The 24390-nt window shown below is 28.7% G+C and overlaps 1 protein-coding gene across 1 annotated transcript in view; it reads left to right on the forward strand.

Moving 5' to 3' along the window:
- Positions 1-24014, forward strand: part of LOC100205428 (E3 ubiquitin-protein ligase TRAF7) — a 56462-nt gene extending 32448 nt beyond the window's left edge. Inside the window, exons 6-12 of the mRNA XM_065794013.1 lie at positions 9905-10009; positions 15097-15174; positions 15494-15580; positions 21446-21581; positions 22737-22885; positions 23012-23131; positions 23255-24014. Coding sequence (XP_065650085.1) covers positions 9905-10009; positions 15097-15174; positions 15494-15580; positions 21446-21581; positions 22737-22885; positions 23012-23131; positions 23255-23305 — 726 coding nt within the window. The 3' untranslated portion in view covers positions 23306-24014. The remainder of the gene's footprint in view (positions 1-9904; positions 10010-15096; positions 15175-15493; positions 15581-21445; positions 21582-22736; positions 22886-23011; positions 23132-23254) is intronic.
- The last annotated feature ends 376 nt before the right edge of the window (positions 24015-24390 follow it).

The following is a 24390-nucleotide window of genomic DNA, read 5'->3' on the forward strand; positions in this document are numbered from 1 at the left end:
ATAATGTGCATTCATGATATGTATAGATATAAAATATACATTATGTATTTGTTATCTATAAACATCATGTGTTTTGCGTATATATATATATATGTGTGTGTGTGTATATATATGTGTGTGTGTGTGTGTGTGTGTGTGTGTGTGTGTGTGTGTGTGTGTGTGTGTGTGTGTGTATATATATATATGTTTATATATATATATATATATTATTACTCTGTTCCTTAAGAACATTGAGCACTCTATATGTAGAATACACTAACTTAACTTACATATATATTTATATATATATATATATATATATATATATATACATATATATATGTATATATATAAATATATATATATATATATACATATATAACCTATATATATATGTACATATATATATAGGTTATATATATATAGGTTATATATATATATATATATAGGTTGCATATATGTATATATATATATATATATGTATATATATATATATATGTATATATATACATATATATATATAGGTTCGGAGTTTGACTCCCACCACGTCCCTGGATGTACCGCGCTCAACTTAGTTTCTCCGCGCAGCGGCCTTTCGTGTTTCGGAGTTTAAGAGTTGAGAGAGGGTTGCACCACGAAAAAAACACAAAAAAATAGTAGCCTCTTCGACTGTAGTGGCCCCCCTCGGGCCTTGGGGAGGTGAATAATCTAAAAAAATATATATATACACACATATATATATATATATATGTATATATATACATATATATATATATATACATATATATATATACATATATATATACATATATATATATATATATACATATATATATACATATATATATATACATATATATATATATATATACATATATATATACATATATATATATACATATATATATATATATATATACATATATATATATATATATATATATATATATATATATATATATATATATATATATATATATATATATATATATATATACATATATATATACATATATATGTGTGTGTATATTAGGATGTTGACTTTTTGGTATCTCCAGTTTCCTGTATAAAAAACAGATGAACTTTGGGTTGAAAGTAACTGAAAAGTCCTTGTTTTTATTTAATTTTTGAAAAAGGTCAACCACCATGACCCTTGATTACACACTGGCTCCCATATATCAGTGATTTTTTTTTCTTTCAAAGTATATCAACCTGGGTCTCAAAAGAATCAAAGTTTCATAGAGATTTCAGAAATAATGGTTTTAATTAAAGACGAATTGCTTAAATTTTATATAAAAAAAACATCAATTTTTTTACTAAAAATTAAAAAGGTCGTTTTTTAATTTTTAGTAAAAAATCCATTATCTTTTCTAAGATTTTATGGTGATTTCAAAATCCATAATCTTTTCTAAATGAAACTTTAAAAAAAAAAAATTGCAAACATTTTGTTTGCAATTTTTTTTTTAAAGTTTCTATAAAAAAGATTATGGACTTTGAAATCACCATAAAATCTGGTTCTTTTGAGACCCAGGTTGATATACTTTGGAAGAAAAAAAAATCACTGATATATGGGAGCCAGTGTGTAATCAAGGGTCATGGTGGGTGACCTTTTTTAAAAATTAAATAAAACCAATGAGTTTTCAATTACTTTCAAACTAAAGTTCATAGGTTTTTTATACAGGAAACTGGAGATACAAAAAGTTTACCAAAAAGTCAGCACCCTAGTGTTTATATTAGTGATTTTACAATTAATCGGCATCAGCTAAATTAGCCACTTTTTGCACATTTGGAATTGGTATTGGCATCAGCCTTTTTTTATTAATTTATCAATTTTCCAGCCGATGGCATTTTAATATTTTTATCCTGCATTATGATAATAATTAAATAATAAATCAACTAAACTTTATGCATTACTAAGAACTTTTTGGAGAAATTATTTGTATAGACTTTGTTTACAGGCAAATTTCTTTATTTTTAAGATGATGTTTATAAGCTTCAATTTAACAGCTGAATCTACTTATACTTATATTACCATAATGTCATTTTTAGAATTATTTTATTTTGTGTTATTCGATTGTTATACCTAAAAGTAACTTATTTAAGTATTTATATCTATATGTATTCAAGTATAGCCTTCTATATTTCTATATGATTGTTTAGATATCTAAATTACTAATAAATTAAAAAGTTACAGAATTAAAAACATCTATCTTAATACCATTTTCTTTTTAAAATTGAAATAAAAAGCGCTCCTCTAAAATAGTATTTATTTTTTAAAAGTTCAAATATATAAATAAATATAAACAAATTTAAATACTTTTTTTGCTCCAAAATTTACCACTGCTTATAGTAATCTGTCGCCATGATTTGGATGCTCTTTTTGTCTCTTAAACCTACTATGTTGGTTTAAACTTTGCATGAATAGTTTCTCCACATTGTTCAGCAAAGTTTCTTAATCCTTGGTTATGGTGTTCCGCATATGACTGTATGAGACACAGTAAAATGTGAACTTTCGATGTTGTATTAATTTTTTTATTTAAATTTAATGCAACCTCTTATGCAGAAAAAAAAAAGCTGTAAAATTTGTTATTGCTTCTTTGAAGCCAGGTTGTAACTTGCTAGCTAGAAAAACAACAATATTTTACATTACGAAAATCTTTTAAACACTGAGCAATTGGAATCAAACATGTAAAAGATTCTAAAATTTTTCGTTTTAAGGGAATCGAAGTTTTCTAATATTTTGTTTGAATTGTTTCCATCCCAGCCTCTACCTTGATAGCTTCTCTGAATGTTGTTTTTTGACTTCAGCCAATCATCAAATCCTGGTCAGATATCCAACAAAAAATTTCAAAGGAGTGAAATAAAGCCAAATAATAAATAAAGTTTAGGTGGAGGAACTAGTTGCTCAATCAAAGTATCTGGATCTAGATCAATACAGAAAATTCGAGGATTAATGCAGTTCATGGCCTCTTTCATGGATGATTTCACTGATTTATTTTCTAAATACTTATTGTACCAATAATCAATACTGCCAAGAGTTTGTTTTATCCCTGAATATATAACTTATTTATTTGCATATTGAGCCATAAAACGTCCTTGGATATTGTAAATTTGCAGTTCAAAAAGCAAACCGCTAGGCACCCTTTTTTAGATCAGGTTTATGCAATCAAAATAAACTAAATTTGAAGAACTTAATGCAAAACAAAAAAAAAAGTAAAAATTTTCTTGAAAAATATAAATTCCTTTTATGTTTCAAAAAGTAGAATCCTTAAAAGAATCTTCAAAGGTTAAACTATGCAATTGTTTCATGTAAAAGTTTCTTGTGCAGACAAAGGTTGCAAAACCTCTTATTCTTGGTTGTTTAAACCTCTAATACTTGCATTATTTTCTGAAAAAAAGGAATTTAATAAAAGGTTTTGACCTTTATTAAGAAAATGACCGATCTCCAATTTTTCGGTCTACAATTTCCCACAAATGTTCAATGGGATTAAGGTCCGGTGATTGTGCAGGCCATTCCAAGACCTCAACATTATTTTCAGCAAACCACTCCTTTGTTTTAGTGGCACAATGCTTGGGATCGTTATCTTGCTGAAATGTAAAACCAGATCCTAGCCGAAGTTTTCGAGCAGATGACTTCAGATTTTGCTTTAATATGAGTTTTGATAGAAACTTAATTATACAAGTCAAGAAAAATCGCTTCATTTCTGCTCAAAAACTGGCTGAGCAAGCTGAAGAGAATTATGGAATCAAATTATCCCATCAGACAATCAGAAATCGTACCCAAGACCAGGGATTTCAAGGACGACTTGTGCGTAATAAACCATATTTGAGTTAGAAACACATGAAAAGAAGATTAAAGTTTGCTAAGAAGTTCAAAAACATGCCGTTAAGTTTCTGGAAAAAGATCCTGTGGAGCGACGAATCGAAATTCAACTTAAAGTCATCTGATGGAGCCCAAAAAGTTTGGAGAAAAGCCGGAGAAGCCTACAAATTAAGCTGCGTGAGAGGAACTGTCAAGTATGGTGGCGGTAATGTGATGGTATGGGGTTCAATGGCTTGGAAGGGTGTTGGAAAACTCCAATTTATTGATACTATAATGGATCAGGTGCAATACAGAAACATATTAAAGCAAAATTTGAAGTCATCTGCTCGAAAACTTCGGCTAGGATCTGATTTTACATTTCAGCAAGTTAACGATCCCAAGCATTGTGCCACTAAAACAAAGGAGTGGTTTGGTGAAAATAATGTTGAGGTCTTGGAATGGCCTGCACAATCACCGGACCTTAATCCCATTGAACATTTGTGGGAAATTGTAGACCGAAAAATTAGAGATCGGTCATTTTCCAAAAAAGAAAACCTCAAAGTGGCAATTGAAGAAGCCTGGGAAAAGATTCAATCAGAAGAAACAAAATCTTTAGTTGAATCAATGCCTAGACGTCTAGAAGCTGTAATCTAAGCAAAGGGAGGCCCAACAAAGTATTAAAATAATTGTTTTGTTATATAATAATTTATTATGGAACAAATAATGCGTTTGGTCGAATATTTTTTTGACAATAAAAAAACGATCTAAGTTCATTTATTTAAAGACTGAAAACTTTGTGATTCATATTTTACATTGAAATAAAGAAAATCTATTTAAAAACATGTTCTTTTATTTTTATTAATCTTGAGTTTACCAAAAAAGTCTAAATTTACGAAAATACAGCACTTTTTTTAAGAAAAATTTTTAAAAATGTGTTTGGTCTGATAATTTTTTGAGACACTGTATATATATATATATATATATATATATATATATATATATATATATATATATATATATATATATATATTAGGGCAGGTCATACTTTGTTGTTTTTTTTGGCTATAGCATAAAAAGTTGTTCTATTGGTCCAAAATCTAGGGATCATAAGATTTTTTAAATTTTAAGCTTAGTAAGTACTTGCAACTTGTAGTTGAAAATGAGGAAGTAATGTGAAAATGCATATCAATTTTATAAAGGCATATTCTTATTAGTGTTCACTATGTTTAGTTTACAGGGTGACCGGAAAGTTCTGTCAGTAATCAATTTGCATACTTTCTGGTCTCCCATATTTCATTATTTACAAGTGTTTATCATTAAAATTTTTTATCAGTTTTGTATCAGTTTAGTACAATTGTAACTGTGCAATGATGCTTATCAATTGAAACTGAATTTTTCAATAGTAACTGAGTTTGTTCTTTCTATTGTAGTTATTATGAATGTTCATTGTTTGTTGATTCAACGACATTATGAGGAAGGACTTACGGGTGCTGAAATATTCAAATTAGTAAAGGTGCATGGAATTACTTAGAGATGTGTTTATCAAACTATCCAACGGTTGCCTCGAACTGATGGTGTTGAAGATCGTGTAAGTTCTATGAAAAGTTCGAACCCCAGATCGTATTAAACAAATACGCGAGAAAATTTGGAGGAACCCTGAAAGGACAACGCTAAAATTGGCTCTAGAGGAAGGAGTACCAAGGGAGTCGGTGAGGGAATTATTGAAATTAGACCTTGGTTTGAAACCTTATCGTAAGCATAAAGTTTATGGATTGACTGCAAATCAAAAGCTGGCCAGGTTGCAAAGATGCAAAATGTTGTTACGTTAGTATGATCATTGTGCGGTACAGAACATTATCTTTTCTGATGAAAAGTTATTCATGATGTAACAAAGTTTTAATGCTAAAAACAATGTTGTGTGCTCAACATCATTAAAGGACATACCTCAGTCTTCAGGAACAGTTCAGCGGTATCAGAATCGAAGTTCGGTGATGGTATGGACAGCAGTGTGTAGCAAAGGAAAATCACCATTGGTCTTTATTGAACGTGGCACTAAAATTAGTGCAGTATCTTATCAAGAGAGTGTCCTGAAGGCAATTTTGCAACCAGAAGCCAATTTGTTATATCGCAATGGAGACTGGTGTTTTCAACAGGATTCAGCACCAGCTCATACAGCTAAAACAACGCAAGAATGGCTCCAACAGAATTGCCCTAAGTTTATTGCTAAGGATGAGTGGCATCCGTCCTCTCCCGACCTAAGTCCACTTGATTTTTGCGTGTGGGGTATTTTGGAGTCCAAGGTCAATGCTAAACAACATCCCAACTTGGCCTCTATGAAACGAATGATGATCCGCGAATGGGAAAATTTTCCTATGGAAACCATTAGTGCTACCACACAATCATTGCGTCATCGATTATCATTGACAGTGGACCGAAAAGGAGACCGATTTGAATAATTCTTGGTATACTTACACTACATTTGTTACTTGATCCATTACTGTAATTTCAGTAGTTTATGTATATTACATTAAAAATAAATTGATTGTGAAGTACTGACGGAACTTTCCGGTCACCCTGTATATTACATCCGCTGGTACATGAAATGATATTAGATAAGTCTATGTAACCATAAATTAATCATACACAACCTTAACTCAACCCAAAGTAATCCTAGCATATCGTAAATTTACCCTTATCAAAACCTGTATTACGGTAATATATGTGTTTAGCATGTTCTGTTTTATATTTTAGATTGTTTATAAAAAGTGATTATTGATTCTTGCTACAACAGGGATTATTTCAATCAGTTGTTTATAATCAATCTTTTCTAATTGTCATCTGATATTGTTTGGACAAGTTGGTTTCCATTGTATTGAGTATTAATAAATGGCGTCCGTCAGCACAAGACTTTGGACTAAACACTCAGTTCTGAGCCAGCCTGCAGTTATAAAAAAAAATCAACTTCCTACATCTAGTGATGTTTACAGACTGTATGACTACTACTTAAAGCACAATAAATATGATTGTATGCAGAAGAGAGCAACAACACTGCAAGTATCCCAGTAATTGACACAAAGAGTGTAGTCAACCGTATAAAGAAATTGATTGATAAAGTTAGGGTCTTGCTAAATATCCCAGTTCTAAGAAGACATCCATCAACTACCAAGACTGTTTGAAATCATTACAAACTGTATTTGATATATGTACTTGTAAATGTGTTGACAGCGGTATACAAGAGAATTTGCAATGTATTTGTCCACTGTTGCATAAAACACCTCCAACAGAATGGTCTTTCTGGTTGGACTAAAAACCTGAAAGGAAAATGTATATAGGTGCTATAGATTTAAAAGCTACAGGTATGCTGCCAAAGAAAGAAATGAGAGCAGTCAAACATTTAAAATTTGAGCACATTCAGAAAATAAAATATGAGACAAAAATAAATTATATCTACAACAACATGAGTGATGATGCCGATGATGATGGTGGTGAGGACGTAGAACTTCAACTAAACATGGATGATGAAGTTCTTGATCATGAAATTTCCAGTGGTGAATCTGATGATGGTGTTGCAGCACCCAGAAACATGAAACAATATCCGGAGTTGTGCAAAACTTTGGACAGATGCAAGATTAGTAACAGAGATGCTTGTCTTGTAGTGAATACAGTGCTAAAAGATATGAAGCTATTGTCAGCAAAACTGTAATAGATCCTGCAAAACTTAGACGTCAGAGAGGTCTTTGGCGGCATAAAAAAGTTTCTAAGCATGTTGCCGAGATGCAAGAATTAGTTTGTATTGGATTTGATGGGAAGAAAGACTTTTGTTGAGAAGTCTGATATACGCAGAAGCATAAAGGAAGAATATTATACGTAGAAGCATAAAGGAAGAACATTATGTTATTGTATCATTTCCAAACAATAACTTCATTGATCATGTAATGCCAGAAGCAGGTAAAACAGCTGAGGTTGCAAATGAGATATTATCAATAATTGCAAATACAAATTCAGCAAGTACGCTACAAGCAGTTGTTTGTGACAGTGCAGTAACCAATACAGGCAAAGGAAATGGTGTGATTCGAATATTAGAGAAAGGCGTTGCAAGACCACTGCAATGGCTTGTTTGCCTGTTGCATGCTAATAAACTACCATTTCGGAAATACATTTCTGCTATTGATGGAAGATTTACAAGAGGTCTTAGTAGTTCCAGTGGTGTAATTATGAGTGCGCTAGACTTAGATCCCAAGGATTTACTTATTTTAAAGTTTAAAGCTATGTTGGGAAAAGTGGTTGAGATTAATGATGAGGTTAAGAACAATTTAAGTACAGATCAAAAATATCTTCTTAGAGCATGCTTAGCAGTGCAGCAAGGTTATACAAATAGTGATGAAATTAGGTCTTTACAGTACGCAATGCCTGGAAATTTAAACCATGCTAGGAGGCTGACAAAAGCAAACAGAGTTTTGAGATTGTATATGTCAAAAGAAATCTGTTACCCATCACTATACAAAATTGTACGCTTTATAGTAAATTTTTACGCTCCTTCATGGTTCTTTTTACTTGCTGAAGCAAGTAAAAAAAGTTCTTTGCACCATCAGCGCAAGAAGGATGACTCTTGATATTGAACTTGATGAGCTTGGAGCATATTGAACTTGATATTGAACTTGATATTGAACTTGATGAACTTGATGAGCTTGGAGCAGAAGATTGGAAAATATTAAAGCCTGTTTTGCAGAACAACAACTACTTTGCCCACTCTGAAAACATTCTTCTTTCCAGTTTTGTGACGATGATTTTGTGCGACATTTCTGTTGTGAAAAAATAATTAATTTGTGTAGTTCTTCTGTGCGTGTTTTTGATAAGTCAAGTATCAAGCTAAACGTCAATGCTTTGACTTATGTTAATATGATTGACTGGACTACAGCTAACCTCACACCACCACCATTGCTAGCAACTATTGAGAATGAAAAACTTCAACACTGTAAATTTGATTTCATTTTTGGTATACCCTGTCACTCTCAGGCAGTTGAGCGTGCTATCCAAGATATCTCTTTAGCAAGCTCAACCGTTTTTGGATATGAATCATGACATTGAATGATTTATACTTTTTTTTTATTTTTTTAAATGTGTACTTTTACTTTATTATTTTATATGATAGTAAAGTAACTTCGCTGCATTTTAAATCATATACAATACTGAGTGAAATGTTTGTTACCTATTAGTATTTTTTAAGACATCAAACACAAGCACTACTGATAATTTGTGTTTTACACTTTCTTATTATAATGTTTTTATTATTGTGTTAAAGAAAGTTTTAAAAGAATTTTAACAGAAAATTAAAAAAGCTGGTAAAAAAGTAACTTTCACTCTGAATACATTTTTAATGAGCTACTCTTTACTTTTTCCTAAGTAAACTTTCTGACCGGTAACGTTTACTTGTAGTCAACTTGTTTCTTGGTGCATGTCTTTTTCTTATGGACCGTGTTTCAGATTTATAGAGTTGAGAGAGGTTTGTAACCATAAATTAGGTAGCCTCCTTAACTATAGTGGCCTTCTTGGCCTTGGGAAGGTGAATAACCAAAAGAAAAAAAACTGGAATAAAATTTCAATAGTATCAGTACTTTCACTTAAGTTCAAAATTTTGTTGCTTTTTCCACCTCTGGCTTACTGTCATACTGAGAACTATGAAAACAAGTTTGTAGTCATTTGTATTAATTAATATAACATTTTATAATGGGATTTTAAAGTTGTATTTTTTATTTTAGTTGTATTGTTTGAGTTCTGTGCATTTAAATTTAAAAAAGTTAGAATATCAAATATTTTAAAAAAACTTTTAGCAAACATTTTAAAATTTAAATAAAGTAGCTCAATTATGATCGTTAAAAAAAAAAAGTATTAAAGTCATTGTTGATACTTTATACTAAATAGTGAAAAATTTTTTCCTCTTTCTACTATTTAGCCCCTCTATTTTTTTAACCCCTCTTCCTAATATTTAGTCCCTTCATTATTTTGTAGATTTTGCTAAGCATTCTTTTTTTAAGCATTTTTTCTAAGCTTCTTTTTCTAAGCATCAAGTATTTATTTTATGTTAAAAATGGAATTGAATTTTTTTAAATCCTTTTTATTTAGATTCATGCTATATGTACATCTGGTCAATATTTATATAGTGCTGGCAGCGATAAATCAATCAAAGTTTGGGATGCAAATACCCTAAAGTTGCTTTCTTCAAAAGGGGTAAAACTTTAGTTTACAGTTCTTGAATTCAAGTAAACCTAAATTTTTAAATTTTGTATAACAAAAAAGGTTTTAAAGATCATATTTAACAGGCTGGGGCTGCGCTAGAAATCAGGGATACAAAATCCTTCAGATTTTTAGGGACTTCGAGACTACAGGGTCAAAAAATGATGGGACTCTTTTTTTTATTTTGCAACTTTTTTGAGTCAATTTTAGGGATGAAATAGTCTTTGAAAACCTAAAGTAGACTAAATAAAGTTTCAATTATATAAAAAGTATAATTTATTTTTGATTTCATTTCTTTGCTCAAAAAAAATTTGCAGCAATTTTGTTGTAGCATAAAGTTTTTGTTTAAAGATATAACTAGGAGACTGGCTAGCTGATCTTAAGTCATTGAGTAGTCACGGCTGCTCTCCTTTAGCGACAGTAATAGAAATCGTGTTTAAAATATGCAACAAAATGCATATTGATTCGATGAAAGACTGTAGATCTTTTTGGTAGATCCCATTCAATTGCTTCATTGAAGTGAGAAGTTCTATTGGACAGAAAAAATTGACACGCTTCAGAGTAACCAGATGGCAAACCTCTCCAATAAGTTTTCCTTCATCCTCAATGTTCACATAGATTCAACTTCTTCTTTTTCACTCAATCTTCTATTAGATTCTAAAAGCCATATGAATGAAAAACTGTTCATTGTCTAAAAAGTTTGTGGAGTAACTGAACTTGACTAAAACAGTTCTACACTTTAACACTAGATTCATTGGAATGAACACCAGCAAGATTAAAGTTCTAAGCACTACATGGCATGTAAAGAATTTTAGAATTTTTCTGAAGTAATTGTTTATACTCCTTTGTACACATCAGACATGCTGGCTCATTTGTCATATCCTTGACTTCCACAGTTTTTTACATGGTAGGGACTTACAAATGACTTTAGAAACTTTATAAACCGCTATTTCAATGAATATAATTTTACAAATTACATATAATTTTTTTTTCAGAACATTCAAAATGGTGAAAAAATTTGAGTTAGAAAGTATGAGAAACAAGATTGTTTGTTTCTATAAAAGAAAATTTACAACAACTGAAATTATTCTTTATATTGAACATCATAGATGTGGCCGCAAGAAAAGGAGAAGTGTGTACTATTCATAAATTCATTAAGGTTAATGATGAAGGAATTAGAAAAAATCATGTTTGATCAGGAAGATCATTTGCAAAAGAATTTGGAACCGATCCTAAAACCATCAGAAATTTGATTAAAACAGACTTAGGTATGAAAGCTTATAAAAAATAATTGCTGGTCTGACATTTTTCTGCTGGTCTGACGAATTATCTGCTGGTCTGACGTTTTTCTGCTGGTCTGACGAATTATCTGCTGGTCTGACATACAGAAGTAAGCTTGAGCGTGTTAAGAAATGCAAAATGATAAAGAAATGGCATGGCCCACCAATAATTTTTTCTGATGAAAAATTATTTGTTTTTGAGTACCCTTTTAACAAACAAAAAAAAAGGAGTTTATGGAGTAAATTTGTAAGAAATCCTGCATATTGTAATATACCTTGATATCAAAATGCATCAGGAGTTATGCTTTTTGTGCATTCTCCAAGGAAGGAAACTTCCACTAAAATTTATTGATAAAGAAGTTAAAATCACGCAGTAGCTCTATTTAAGTGACTTTGAAGTGTGAAACCTAATGCAGATAAAATATTTGGTGATCATCCAAATACCTTTCAGCAAGATTCATCCCCCATAAAACAAAAATTTTGCATAAAGCAAAAACCATTCAAGTATGTGTAAAAAAAATTTTCCTTGTTTTATTCGAGTATTAGAATGGCCTGCCAGCAGTCCAGATTTGAACCCATTAAATTACTTTGCATAGGATTATATGTTTAAAAAACTAAAAAACGTGAAATGCAATAATTTTCATATTTTTTAGTTTTTTCAAAGAGATTTTCAACCCTGAGAAAATGCTTTTTAACTACCCATCTTTTATCAATACCATAAAAAATAACCAGAGCACAAAGTTGATTTACTCTGTATAATAGATGTCAGGAGTTCCTTTCATTGAAAATGGATTAGTAAATGGTTGTATGACCCTCTTTAATATTGCACCTTTAATGATTTCTCAATCATATTTTAAAATTTTAAAATAATTTTTACTTACTTTTTTTGAATAATCCTAAAAGAAAAATTTATGTAGTGAACTTGAATGCAAAAAGTTTATATAGTTATTTTAATGGTATTTAGCCAATTTAACCATACTGAGTACTCTTTTGTTAAATATTTTAAAACAAATCTTTAAAAAATTAAAAAATATATATATATCATCCTATTTTAATAAAGTAAAAAAAAAATTTGAACACTGTGCCTAGGATTCTGATTCTGCGCCCGCAAAATCAGAATTTTAAGCACATGAGCAGCTGCCATACGCAGCCTTATTCAATGCCTTTTTTGCTTTTACTGGTTTAAAATTATGTAATTATTGGCCAAACAAATTTGAATTAATAAACTTGTAAAAGTTAATAAGGATTAGTTAGGAAGCGTTCATATACCGATATAAAATTTAAAAAATCCCTGAGTAAATGAAAGGTAAATCTTTTTACCTTTCTCAAGAATAATGTAGAACTATTTGAAAGAACTTTTCCTCTAGTTTGACTCTTGAATCTAATGGTTGCACTCTTCCTGTCATACTAGAAAAGCAGGTTTATCCATTGTTAGACATTACTCATGCTTTTTTTGCAGAATTTATATTTCTTTTAAACTTTTGTTTATCAAGGTTTCTGTTTCAGAGTTATAGAGTGGAGAGAGGGTTGTAACCACAATTAAAGTAGCCTCAACTGTATTGGCCTTCTTGGCCTTTGGGAAGTGAATTAACATTATTAAAAAAAAAAACTCATTTACTGCTTATGATCCAGATAACATTTATGTCTTACAAAAGTGTTTTCTAGAAATATCTTCAATATTCCCTAAAATAATCAGTAAGTGCTTAACTTAACCTTGTTTTCCTATGTGCTGGAAAACAGGATCTGTGATTTTAATATTTAAAAATTCTGGAGAACACTCTGATCGATTTAACTATTTTCCAGTCACTCTTCTTTCTATTATTCGTAAGTTCTTTGAGTCTTAATTTAACACATTTCTGATCATCTTGAGTTTAATAACATACAATCAATACAAACTGACAATCAATACAAATTTTAATCAATCTTGTTCTACAGTTGACTTGTAAAGTGTAATAATAGAAAGGTCCTATCAGGCATAAGATGGTTGCAGTGAGGCAAGCGCTATTGCTTTTGAGGAATCAAATCAAAGGCTTTTGATAAAATTTGGCTTCCTGGTCTTCTCCAAAATTTCTCCATATGCTCTATTTGCTGATGATATCTGTCTATATCTTCTGTCTTGACAAAATTTGTCACTTGAATCTGTCCTCTTTTCTGTAACAGTTTAAGGTTTACAGTGGGTTGTAAATTTTAACATAACTCAATTATTGACAGTAAACAATTATTATTTGCAATATTGTTGGTATTACTTTAATGATAAATGACTCTCATTGAGTGTTGTTGAGTTCTCTTTGTTGTTGAGAACAAACATAACTATTATTAGCTGTGTGAATGCGCTTGGAAATTGCAAACCCCCTATGATGGTTTTTTCAAGAGTTAACTTTAAAAATCATATGCTGAAAGGAGCACCTCCAGGAACTATGGGAACAGCGCATAAGTGGATGGTCTAATGCAGAAAATTTTTTAGAGTTTTCTAAACATTTTATTTACCACATCAAATGTTCTGTAGATCAGCTGGTATTATTACTATTGGATAAACATAAAAGTCACGTCAGTATTGAAGTGAATGCTTTGGATGAATAAAATGGTATAATAATGCCTACTTTTCCTCCACATACAAGCCATAAGCTTTAGCCATTAGACAGAGGTCTAATGGCTAAAGTTTATGGCTTGTATTGGACCTTTAAAGAAATACTTCAGCACAGCTTGTAGTAATTGGATTTTGTGGAATCCAGAAAGGTCAATCACCATATATGGCATTGCAGAGAACATTGGCAAATCATATCCTTTGGCTTTTACTTCTTTAAACATTATAGCAGGTTTTTATGTGTCTGGTTTATGCCCACTTAATCAAAACATATTCACTGATTGATGAATATTTGAGTTCAGGTGTAACAGACAGACAAGATCCAGCATTAAATTGCCCAAATAATTATATTTCTGACAAAAAAAAGAGTTAAATAAAGATTTATCAGTAAACTCATGAAACAGTTATATCCCTTATATTTTTATAAAAAATGATTTGTCAGCTATAAAAGTAGACTTTTCTACATCAAAATCTGTTTTATGTATAACTCCAGAACAGGTCTGTACTTTTCCAAAAGCAAAGTCTTGTAAATCTAAAAGAGGGGGTAGAAAATCAGGTAGATGCTGAATTCTCACTGACACTCCAGAAAGAAACGCCATTTCCCTTTTATTTTATTCATTTCCCAAGAATTAGAAATGCAAAAAAAAAGGGAAAGCTTATTTCAAAACCTTTGATTTGAATTGAACCATCATAATTAAACAACTTTTTAATAATATTTATGTCTAACAAAATTTGTGTAACAAAATTTATGTGGGTATATCTTTGTTGTCTGTTTATTACAGAGTTTAACCTTTCAGAGAGTGGCCCTAGTTACAATTAAAAAAATGTTTATCGTACCAAGGTCACTCATTTTTAAACCCTTTTTCATGGTGGATCATTATATTTTAAGTCATTAAACCTATAATAGTACAAATTAATTAGTATAGAGATGTGGTCAGATTCACCATTAAGATAAGTCCCAGGCCTTGAATTAGGGTATTGAAAAAATCCAGCCTTAGGTACATAAACTTCCCCTATATATTTTTCAAAATTTATATAAGTTGTTTATAAAATTTTCCTTTAATAATATAATATTCAGTATTATTCTTAATAATACTAGGTATATATATTTTTTTAAGAAATTTGTTACTGTTCACTTTTTTTTGCTTATCAGTGAATGAATATTAATGTGTTACCTATATAAGAAAGAAAGTTATCATTTAGTAAATCTTGTTTAGGATGCACACTTAGATGTGATTGGTGCATTGTTGTCAACAGGAAAATACATATTTAGTGGTTCCTATTCATCAATAAAGGTTGTTGTTTTTTAGTTTTAAGAAATATATTTGGTTATGGAGTGTGATCTTTTTTTTTATTATTTTTTTAAAATATGTATCTATAGGACAGAACAATGGTAAAGAAATTTAAATTTGAAATTTTTTTTTTTCCTAATAATTTTAATACTTAATGCTAAAAACATAAATATATAGTAATTTTAAAAATGGTAACTTTTTTTTTATTGCATCATTTCTTGATCTAAAAACTTAATGCATTTTTTTTAACAGAAAATTTATTAACAGTTTTATAGATAGTTAAAAACTTGTCTGTGATGTAAGTTTTTTTTTTAATAATTAGGTTTGGCGGACTGTTACTCTTGAACTGTTGCATAGCATATCAGATATTTACCATTGGGTTCGAGCATTCGCTGTTTCTTCAAAACGAGTAATTTTTTTATTTAAAAAATATTTTTAAAAATAAAAAGTATTTTAAACAATATATATTTATTTTTAGATAAATAATGATTATTATATAAGATCATATATATATATATATATATATATATATATATATATATATATATATATATATATATAAATTTCATACAAAGGTCTGACCATAAAAGATAGAAATGTCAAACACTTTTAGGTCGGCATTGCTGAATACTGACCCAAATTCTGAGGTTTGTATATATATATATATATATATATATATATATATATATATATATATATATATATATATATATATATATATATATATATATATATATACAGGGCTCGAAGTAAGCGCCAGACATCGGACATTGTCTGGCACATGTCCTGTAAAAACAGCATCTATCGGTCATTTTGTCCGCCATATATTTTATGTGCATTTATTTTCTAATCATTTTATTGTTCCAAAATTATTAATAAATTCAGTATTGTATAAACTTTATTTTTTGAATTTTTTATTTTTTATACAAAACAAAATTGAGGTTAAACATACATTTTAAATTTATAGTTTAGTATTTATTAATTTTTTTTGACTGATGGTTTTTATAAATTTCAAACATATATTTAAGCTTTTAAAACCTCATTTTAATTTTTTATTTTTTTAATTTTAACATAAAAGTTATTTAAATGCATAAAAAAAGCAGTACTTTTTATTACTCTATTAAATTTGAGTTGTTATGTAACGGTTGTTTTTGCGCTTAAAAATTTCCCTACTAAAAGTGTTTATAAAGTTAATCCATGAAAAAGTTTGAAAAGATTTATAAAAATATATATATTTATATAAACGTAATTACATTTAATATACTTTGATAATTTAAATAAAATGTGTTTATTGTTAAAATTATTAATCTGTTACTTTATTTAATATACTTTGATAATTTAAATAAAATGTGTTTATTGTTAAAATTATTAATCTGTTACTTTATTTAATATACTTTGATAATTTAAATAAAATGTGTTTATTGTTAAAATTATTAATCTGTTACTTTATTTAATATACTTTGATAATTTAAATAAAATGTGTTTATTGTTAAAATTATTAATCTGTTACTTTATTTAATATACTTTGATAATTTAAATAAAATGTGTTTATTGTTAAAATTATTAATCTGTTACTTTATTTAATATACTTTGATAATTTAAATAAAATGTGTTTATTGTTAAAATTATTAATCTGTTACTTTATTTAATATACTTTGATAATTTAAATAAAATGTGTTTATTGTTAAAATTATTAATCTGTTACTTTATTTAATATACTTTGATAATTTAAATAAAATGTGTTTATTGTTAAAATTATTAATCTGTTACTTTATTTAATATACTTTGATAATTTAAATAAAATGTGTTTATTGTTAAAATTATTAATCTGTTACTTTATTTAATATACTTTGATAATTTAAATAAAATGTGTTTATTGTTAAAATTATTAATCTGTTACTTTATTTAATATACTTTGATAATTTAAATAAAATGTGTTTATTGTTAAAATTATTAATCTGTTACTTTATTTAATATACTTTGATAATTTAAATAAAATGTGTTTATTGTTAAAATTATTAATCTGTTACTTTATTTAATATACTTTGATAATTTAAATAAAATGTGTTTATTGTTAAAATTATTAATCTGTTACTTTATTTAATATACTTTGATAATTTAAATAAAATGTGTTTATTGTTAAAATTATTAATCTGTTACTTTATTTAATATACTTTGATAATTTAAATAAAATGTGTTTATTGTTAAAATTATTAATCTGTTACTTTATTTAATATACTTTGATAATTTAAATAAAATGTGTTTATTGTTAAAATTATTAATCTGTTACTTTATTTAATATACTTTGATAATTTAAATAAAATGTGTTTATTGTTAAAATTATTAATCTGTTACTTTATTTAATATACTTTGATAATTTAAATAAAATGTGTTTATTGTTAAAATTATTAATCTGTTACTTTATTTAATATACTTTGATAATTTAAATAAAATGTGTTTATTGTTAAAATTATTAATCTGTTACTTTATTTAATATACTTTGATAATTTAAATAAAATGTGTTTATTGTTAAAATTATTAATCTGTTACTTTATTTAATATACTTTGATAATTTAAATAAAATGTGTTTATTGTTAAAATTATTAATCTGTTACTTTATTTAATATACTTTGATAATTTAAATAAAATGTGTTTATTGTTAAAATTATTAATCTGTTACTTTATTTAATATACTTTGATAATTTAAATAAAATGTGTTTATTGTTAAAATTATTAATCTGTTACTTTATTTAATAAAGTAATAAGCAGAGTTGTTAGTCCTTGGCCTTGGTCTTGCCTTAAGGCCAAAAAATAAGACCTTGGCCTCGAAACTTTTGGCCTTGGCCTTGGTCTTGGCCTTGACCTTGATTGTTTTGGCCTTGGCCTTCATTAAAAAATACATAAAATTAAAGAATTTTTTTTTTTTTTAAACATCTTCGCTTCCAACAAGGCTGCAAGCAACCACTAATTAAAATTAGAAGTTACTGGAAGAGAAAGATGAAGATTGTAGAGCAAGATAACGATTGACGGACGACTTAAAGGATTGCAAATTATATGAATCAGGAAAGCATGATGAAGGAAGCGAATTACAAAGAGCTGTTGTTCGAGAAAAATAACTAGACGAATAAGCGTTTTTGGAGCACTTAGGAACAGTCACAGAAAAAGGATAAGACTTAATTGAATGACGAGTAACACGAAAATGAATTTTAGTAGATGGCACTAGAGACGCTAGCCCTTTAGAGCAGTGCCAATTATAGTATTTGTAGAAAATAGAAAGAGAAGCAACATTACGACGATGTGATAATGGTTGGAGGTTGGCTGCAAGAGCAGGTCCAACTATGTTTACAATGCGTTTTTGCACCTTGTCTAAAAGAGAAAGGGCATCATTAGAAGATCCGCCCCAGATATAGCAACAGTATTCCATACAAGGCTGGATTTGAGATTTATAGAGATAGAGAATAGAATCCGAAATAAGAAAGCGTCGAGCTCTATAAAGAGATGCAACCTTAGCAGATGCTAATTTTGCAACGGATTTAATATATGTTTTCCAAGAAAGATCGGAAGATGAAGAGTAGATGACTCATCGAGTACATCACCGTTCATAAATATAGGAAGATCTAACTTACTGTGATAACGATTGGCTGAAAAAATGTTTTATCTGTATTGACATTCACCAGCCACTGTGAGCCCCATGCTGTAGCAGAAGTCAGTACCTTTTCAAGCTCAAATGCCCCCTCCAAGCAATCAGAGGGTGTTGGTTTCTTATCACGACAAGAATAAATGGTAGTATCATCAGCAAACAATGCCACCTTCGATGTGAGAATATCTGGTAGATCGTTAATGTAAATTAAAAAGAGTATAGGGCCAAGGATAGAACCTTGAGGAACCCCTGAAGTTACAGAATAAGAAGAAGAGTGCTGTCCATCGAGGACAACTTTTATACTACGATTGGAAAGGAAGGATATAATAATCTTAAAGATGTTGCCAGATACACCATAAGAAAAAAGCTTATGGAGAAGACCAGCATGCCAAACTTTATCAAAGGCTTTTGAAATGTCAAAAGCGATGACCTTAACCTCTCCACCTTTATCTAATGCACGATAAAACCTATCGGTTATTACTGTTAGCAAATCAGCTATAGAACGAAAAGATCGAAAACCATATTGTTGGTCAGAAAGTAAGTTATTATATTAAATGTTTTCATTCTATATTTTACATAATTAATTACGTAATTAATCATTCTTTATTTTACGTAATTACTTTATTACCTTAAAGCAAAAATTTTAGTCTTTGGTCTTGAAAAGTTTTGCTTAGGCCTTGGCCTTGAAACTCTAATTCTTGGCCTTGGTTTTTTAAAATTTGGCTTTGTTTTTGACCATGTAACTTTTGGCCTTGGCCTTGCTACTTTTGGCCTTGTTAACAACTCTGGTGATAAGTATCTATTTAATATACTTACATAGTAATTAATGTATTTAATAATTTTGTACTTTTATTCCACATTTTTATTACATATTTAGTTATGTATTTAATTACATTATTTATGTATTTAATATATTTACGTAATAATTTATGTATTTAATAGTTTACAACAGAGTTGATAATGCCGCCCGGTGGCAAAGTAACTTTTTGCCGAAAGGGCAACTTTTTACGGAGGCGGAAGCTGTCAGCGGCGGCCTCCCATTCAATTTTTAGCGGCAAAATGTTCTTTCTTCCGCCTTCAGTAGCTTCTGCCCTTATATTGGCGGCCGCAGCTAGAGTTATGTTTTGGAGGCCGACGCCATTAGGAGGCGGAAGCCATTGGTTGCCGCCTCCAGAAAAAATTGTGGAGGCAGAATCATTTAGAGGCTGCCTCCAATGGCTTCTGCCTCCCAATTGGCTACGGCCACCAAATTGGAGGCGGAAATATTTGCCTCCTGCCGGCAAATGTTAAATATTTGACCTCAAGTTTTATTATATATGATTATTTGCAAAAAATTTGAGTATTTAAAAAAATTCTAATTTTTTTTAAACTTATAAATTAATTCAAATAAATAAGTAGTTTTATTATTCAAAACAAAAGTTGAAAGTTGGAAATTTACTTCTATGCCATTGGCGAATAAATCTTTTTAAAGATTTATTAAGATAATAAAAATTATAAAAACTAATTAAATTGACTGAATTTGGTTTTTTAGATCAAGTCGACATGCTAAAATTCTTATCTATTTTATCATTCGCCATAACGATAAATACTTATTTTTAATAATCGGATATTGTAAAAGTTATTGAAAAAATATCTGCTGTTTATTAAAATTATATTTTATTAAACAGCAGATTTTTTTATATTTATTGACAAAATTATAATTTTTTTTTTTAAAGATTTTTTAAATAGTTAATAAATCATATAAAATAAAACTGATGTCAAATATTTAACATTTGTTCTCAGTTAATATTTTAATTGCTCGTTAACTTAAAAGCAAACGTGCAATTATTTTTCTTTAAACCCGCCGGCGGAAGGCAAATATTTCCGCCTCTAATTTGGCAGCCGCAGCCATCTGGGAAGCAGAAGCTATTGGAGGCTGCCTCCAAATGGTTTTGCCTCCAAAATTTCTTCTAGAGGCAGCCACCATTGGCTGCCTCTAGAAGAAATTTTGAGGCAAAAGAAAGAAAATTTTGCCGCTAAAAATTAATTGGTAGACAGCTGCTGTCTGCTGTGAAAGAAAAGTTAAGGCGAGAATATTTACGCCGTTTATCAACACTGGTTAACAAAGCATTTCGCATAATATCGTAATTTTTTAAAAACGTAGTATATCGTAATATATATATTTTGCTTTTCAAATTTTAGTTTTTGGGCTTAGATTATTTCTTTTTCTTTAAGATTTAAGATTTTCTTTAAGTCTTTTTGATAGATGATTTATCTTAAAAATTTTTTTTTTTTTTTTTTTTCAGTGCATTTTGAAACGCCTAAAGTTATCAAAACAAATTGCGTTGTCAAGTGGTAAAAACAAAATATTTTAAGCGTGTTCAGGAATGGCGTTCTATCGCACTTCTTTAATTTTTATCGGACATGTCCGGCAAACTTGAGTCCGGTAGAAAAAAGTTCGTTATTTCGATACATACATAAGCACACAAAAACGCGCGCGCACACTTTTATATACATTATAGTTAATTATTATTATAATTTTAATATAACTTTTGTTATTAGTTTAACCATAGTACAATTAAAAAGATAAACCATAAATACAAATATTTTGTTCTGAGTTGGAAATTATTTTTAAAAATTTTGTTTCTCTGTTAGAAGACAGTCTATAGTGGCTCACACAATAAAGTTCATTTATGGAGTGCTGAAGAGCCGTTTACATGTCTTGGAGAACTTACTCACACACATGGCTCAGTCTATTCTCTTGCTGTTACTAACCACTATTTGATTATAGGTAGGTTATATTTTAATCGGGGCTGGATGATAAGACCTTGTCTTCTGCCAACTCCAGTCGAAACTTTTATGTTATACTTTTATATTGTAAAAAAATTGTAAAAGCTTCTTTTTTTTAATGACAAAATATAAAAATAAAAAAACAAAAAATCTCAAGTTTTGTTTTGATAAGTACTGTAAAATGTCACTCTATGTTTAAGTTTTGAATTTTGGGTTATTCACAAAAAGCTATGCTGCATTCCTGTCAATTTATTGATTTGTTAAATATATTTTGATATAATCAATTGTTACTACTTTATATTATTAAATTGGATACCAAAACATTAAAAAAAGTTATTTAACTGTTTTGTATTAGTTATATCAATAAACTATTTTATTTTAGTTTGTCTTAAAATAAGTTATAATCATTTACCTCATTCGAAGGAGTGATTTAAAGGAATCATTCAAAGTAGTCACTTGAAGGAGTCATTTGAAGGAGTCATTTAAAGGAGTCATTTAAAGGAGTCATTCAAAGGAGTCATTTGAATAAGTCATTCGAATGATTCCTTTGAATTTCTTCAAAATTTAAATGTAAAGTGGCATTTTACAGTATTCAAATACTGTATTTAACATAAAATGATATAGATATAGATTAATTAATGTAATATTATATATAATAATAATATAAATGAATTTAACATTTGACATATAGATGATTATAAGGTTTGATTTATTTATTTTTTCATTATATTATTATAAGTCGGACTTTTTCTAAATAGTTGATGCATCAAAAGATTTTTATTCTTCCATTCTTAATTATATTATACATACGTCGGACATATATTATACATACGCCAGATATATATTATACGTACGTTGGACATATATTCAGTCGTACAATATATATATGCATTATTCTTGAGGGTCCGAGTTAAAGGAAGTCTTCTATGTATTGTAATAAGTTTTTTATTTTAAAAACATATGACATTTTCATATTTATATAATGTTTTATAGTCTTTTTAAAGTGGCTTTACAATATGGTTTTAAAAAAATTATTATTATTATTATTGTAAATTTAAACATAGTGATATGTTGTTGAGCAATAACCTTGTAAATATTCAATAAAAATTGTTTTGTTTGTATAAGGTATCTTATTTTTATTAAATTTTATCGAAAGGCACATACAATCAAAATACACATTTATACAACGTTGTTACACATCAACATATAAAAGTGTTAAATGCTCATATTGGTATAATCAACGACATAGTTGTTTCACCAAGTGGGAATTTTTTGTTTACAGCATCCTATGATCACACAGTACAGGTAACTACTGGTTTTGAAAGTTTATGTGTAATGAGAATGGCTTCAAAATGTATGTGTGATAAGAAAGGCTTTATAATATATGTGTGATAAGAAAGACTTTAAAATGTAATAATTGTTTAATTTCAGTTGTGGGATCTTGTAAAACTACTTCCTGTTCAAATACTAAGCCGTCACGAAGGAAGCGTCAATTGCATGACATTACGTGGTGATATGCTTTTCACTGGATCTGAAGACCAGGAGATTAAGGTGAAGTATATGTTTCGCAAAACTACACAGTTACTACTTCTGCTCGTAGAAATTGAGGATTACCTGCTAATTGTTGTAGTTGAGGATTTATGTTTGTTATATTTTCTTTTTCTTTTTTTTTAGGTTTATCTTTATTATCAAGGGTTGGCCAGCAAAAATCTTATGGTTGTTTAGAATTCAACGAATAGTTATTCCATCATATAGCACTGCGAAGTCATTTGGGTATAATAATTTAATTGTGGGGCACATTAAACTTACAAAACTTACTTAAAATTTATAAAAACAGGAGTAGGTATAGAAGTAAATAATTGCAGTAAATGATTTTTAACAAGACCGCTATTCAATCTTAACAATCGACCGACACGAGGCTGTAATGGTTCTGATCACAAAGGTATGATAAATGTGTTTTAAATGTTATTTAAAATCTTTGATAAAATATCTTGTTATCGTTTTCATCACTGCGCATTTTTGGAAAATGTTTTTGAAAATGATGTTGTTTTTTTTTAAAAAGTATGAGTTTGCCTTGCATGTGTCATACATTTTTGCATTTGGTAAAAAAATTCCTGATTTTCAAACCTTTGATGTTAATTAAGTTGCATTCTATTGGAAATCCGTTGTTTACAAGCTTGGTATACTGCATATCATCAAAGAGGAACGAGTGAAATTGTCATTCATATTATAAGTGCCCGTGTACTTTATCTGGAATTTGGACTAGAGTAATACCAAATTTGGACATTCCAGTTTGAAACGATTAAGAATGGTTTAGCTTTTTAGTTAATTTTTGAAATGTTAAAAACTTTTTTTTGCGAAACATTCATTTAAATAGTTTAAACATGTTTTTTGAAGTGAATGGTAGGTTAATAAAGCAAAATAAAATAAAAAAGTTTTTTTTTGTTATTGTTTTCATTATAGTTGCTTATAAAATAATAATGATTGAGCAATTGTATATTTACCAGTTGTTTAGATCGTAATAAAAAGTAGGTAAAAAATTTTCATAGGATTCTAAATTTTGATCTTAGTTATTTAATAAAAAAATTTAAATACATTTAAAAAAAGAAATTTAAATGTGTAAATTTAAAAAAAGAAATTTTGATAGTTACTAAAATTGAATTGTATGCAATAAAAATATGGATTTTAATACATACTTTTTATAATTTTTTGGATCCTAATGAGTTAAACGTTTAAATACAAAGTAAATAAGTTACGTCCTTTATCACTTGAAACAGGGCTGTGGAACAGGTTATCAAATTGCGTTACTC

This window comes from Hydra vulgaris, chromosome 03 (genome assembly GCF_038396675.1).
Source record: "Hydra vulgaris chromosome 03, alternate assembly HydraT2T_AEP".
NCBI lineage: Eukaryota > Metazoa > Cnidaria > Hydrozoa > Anthoathecata > Hydridae > Hydra > Hydra vulgaris.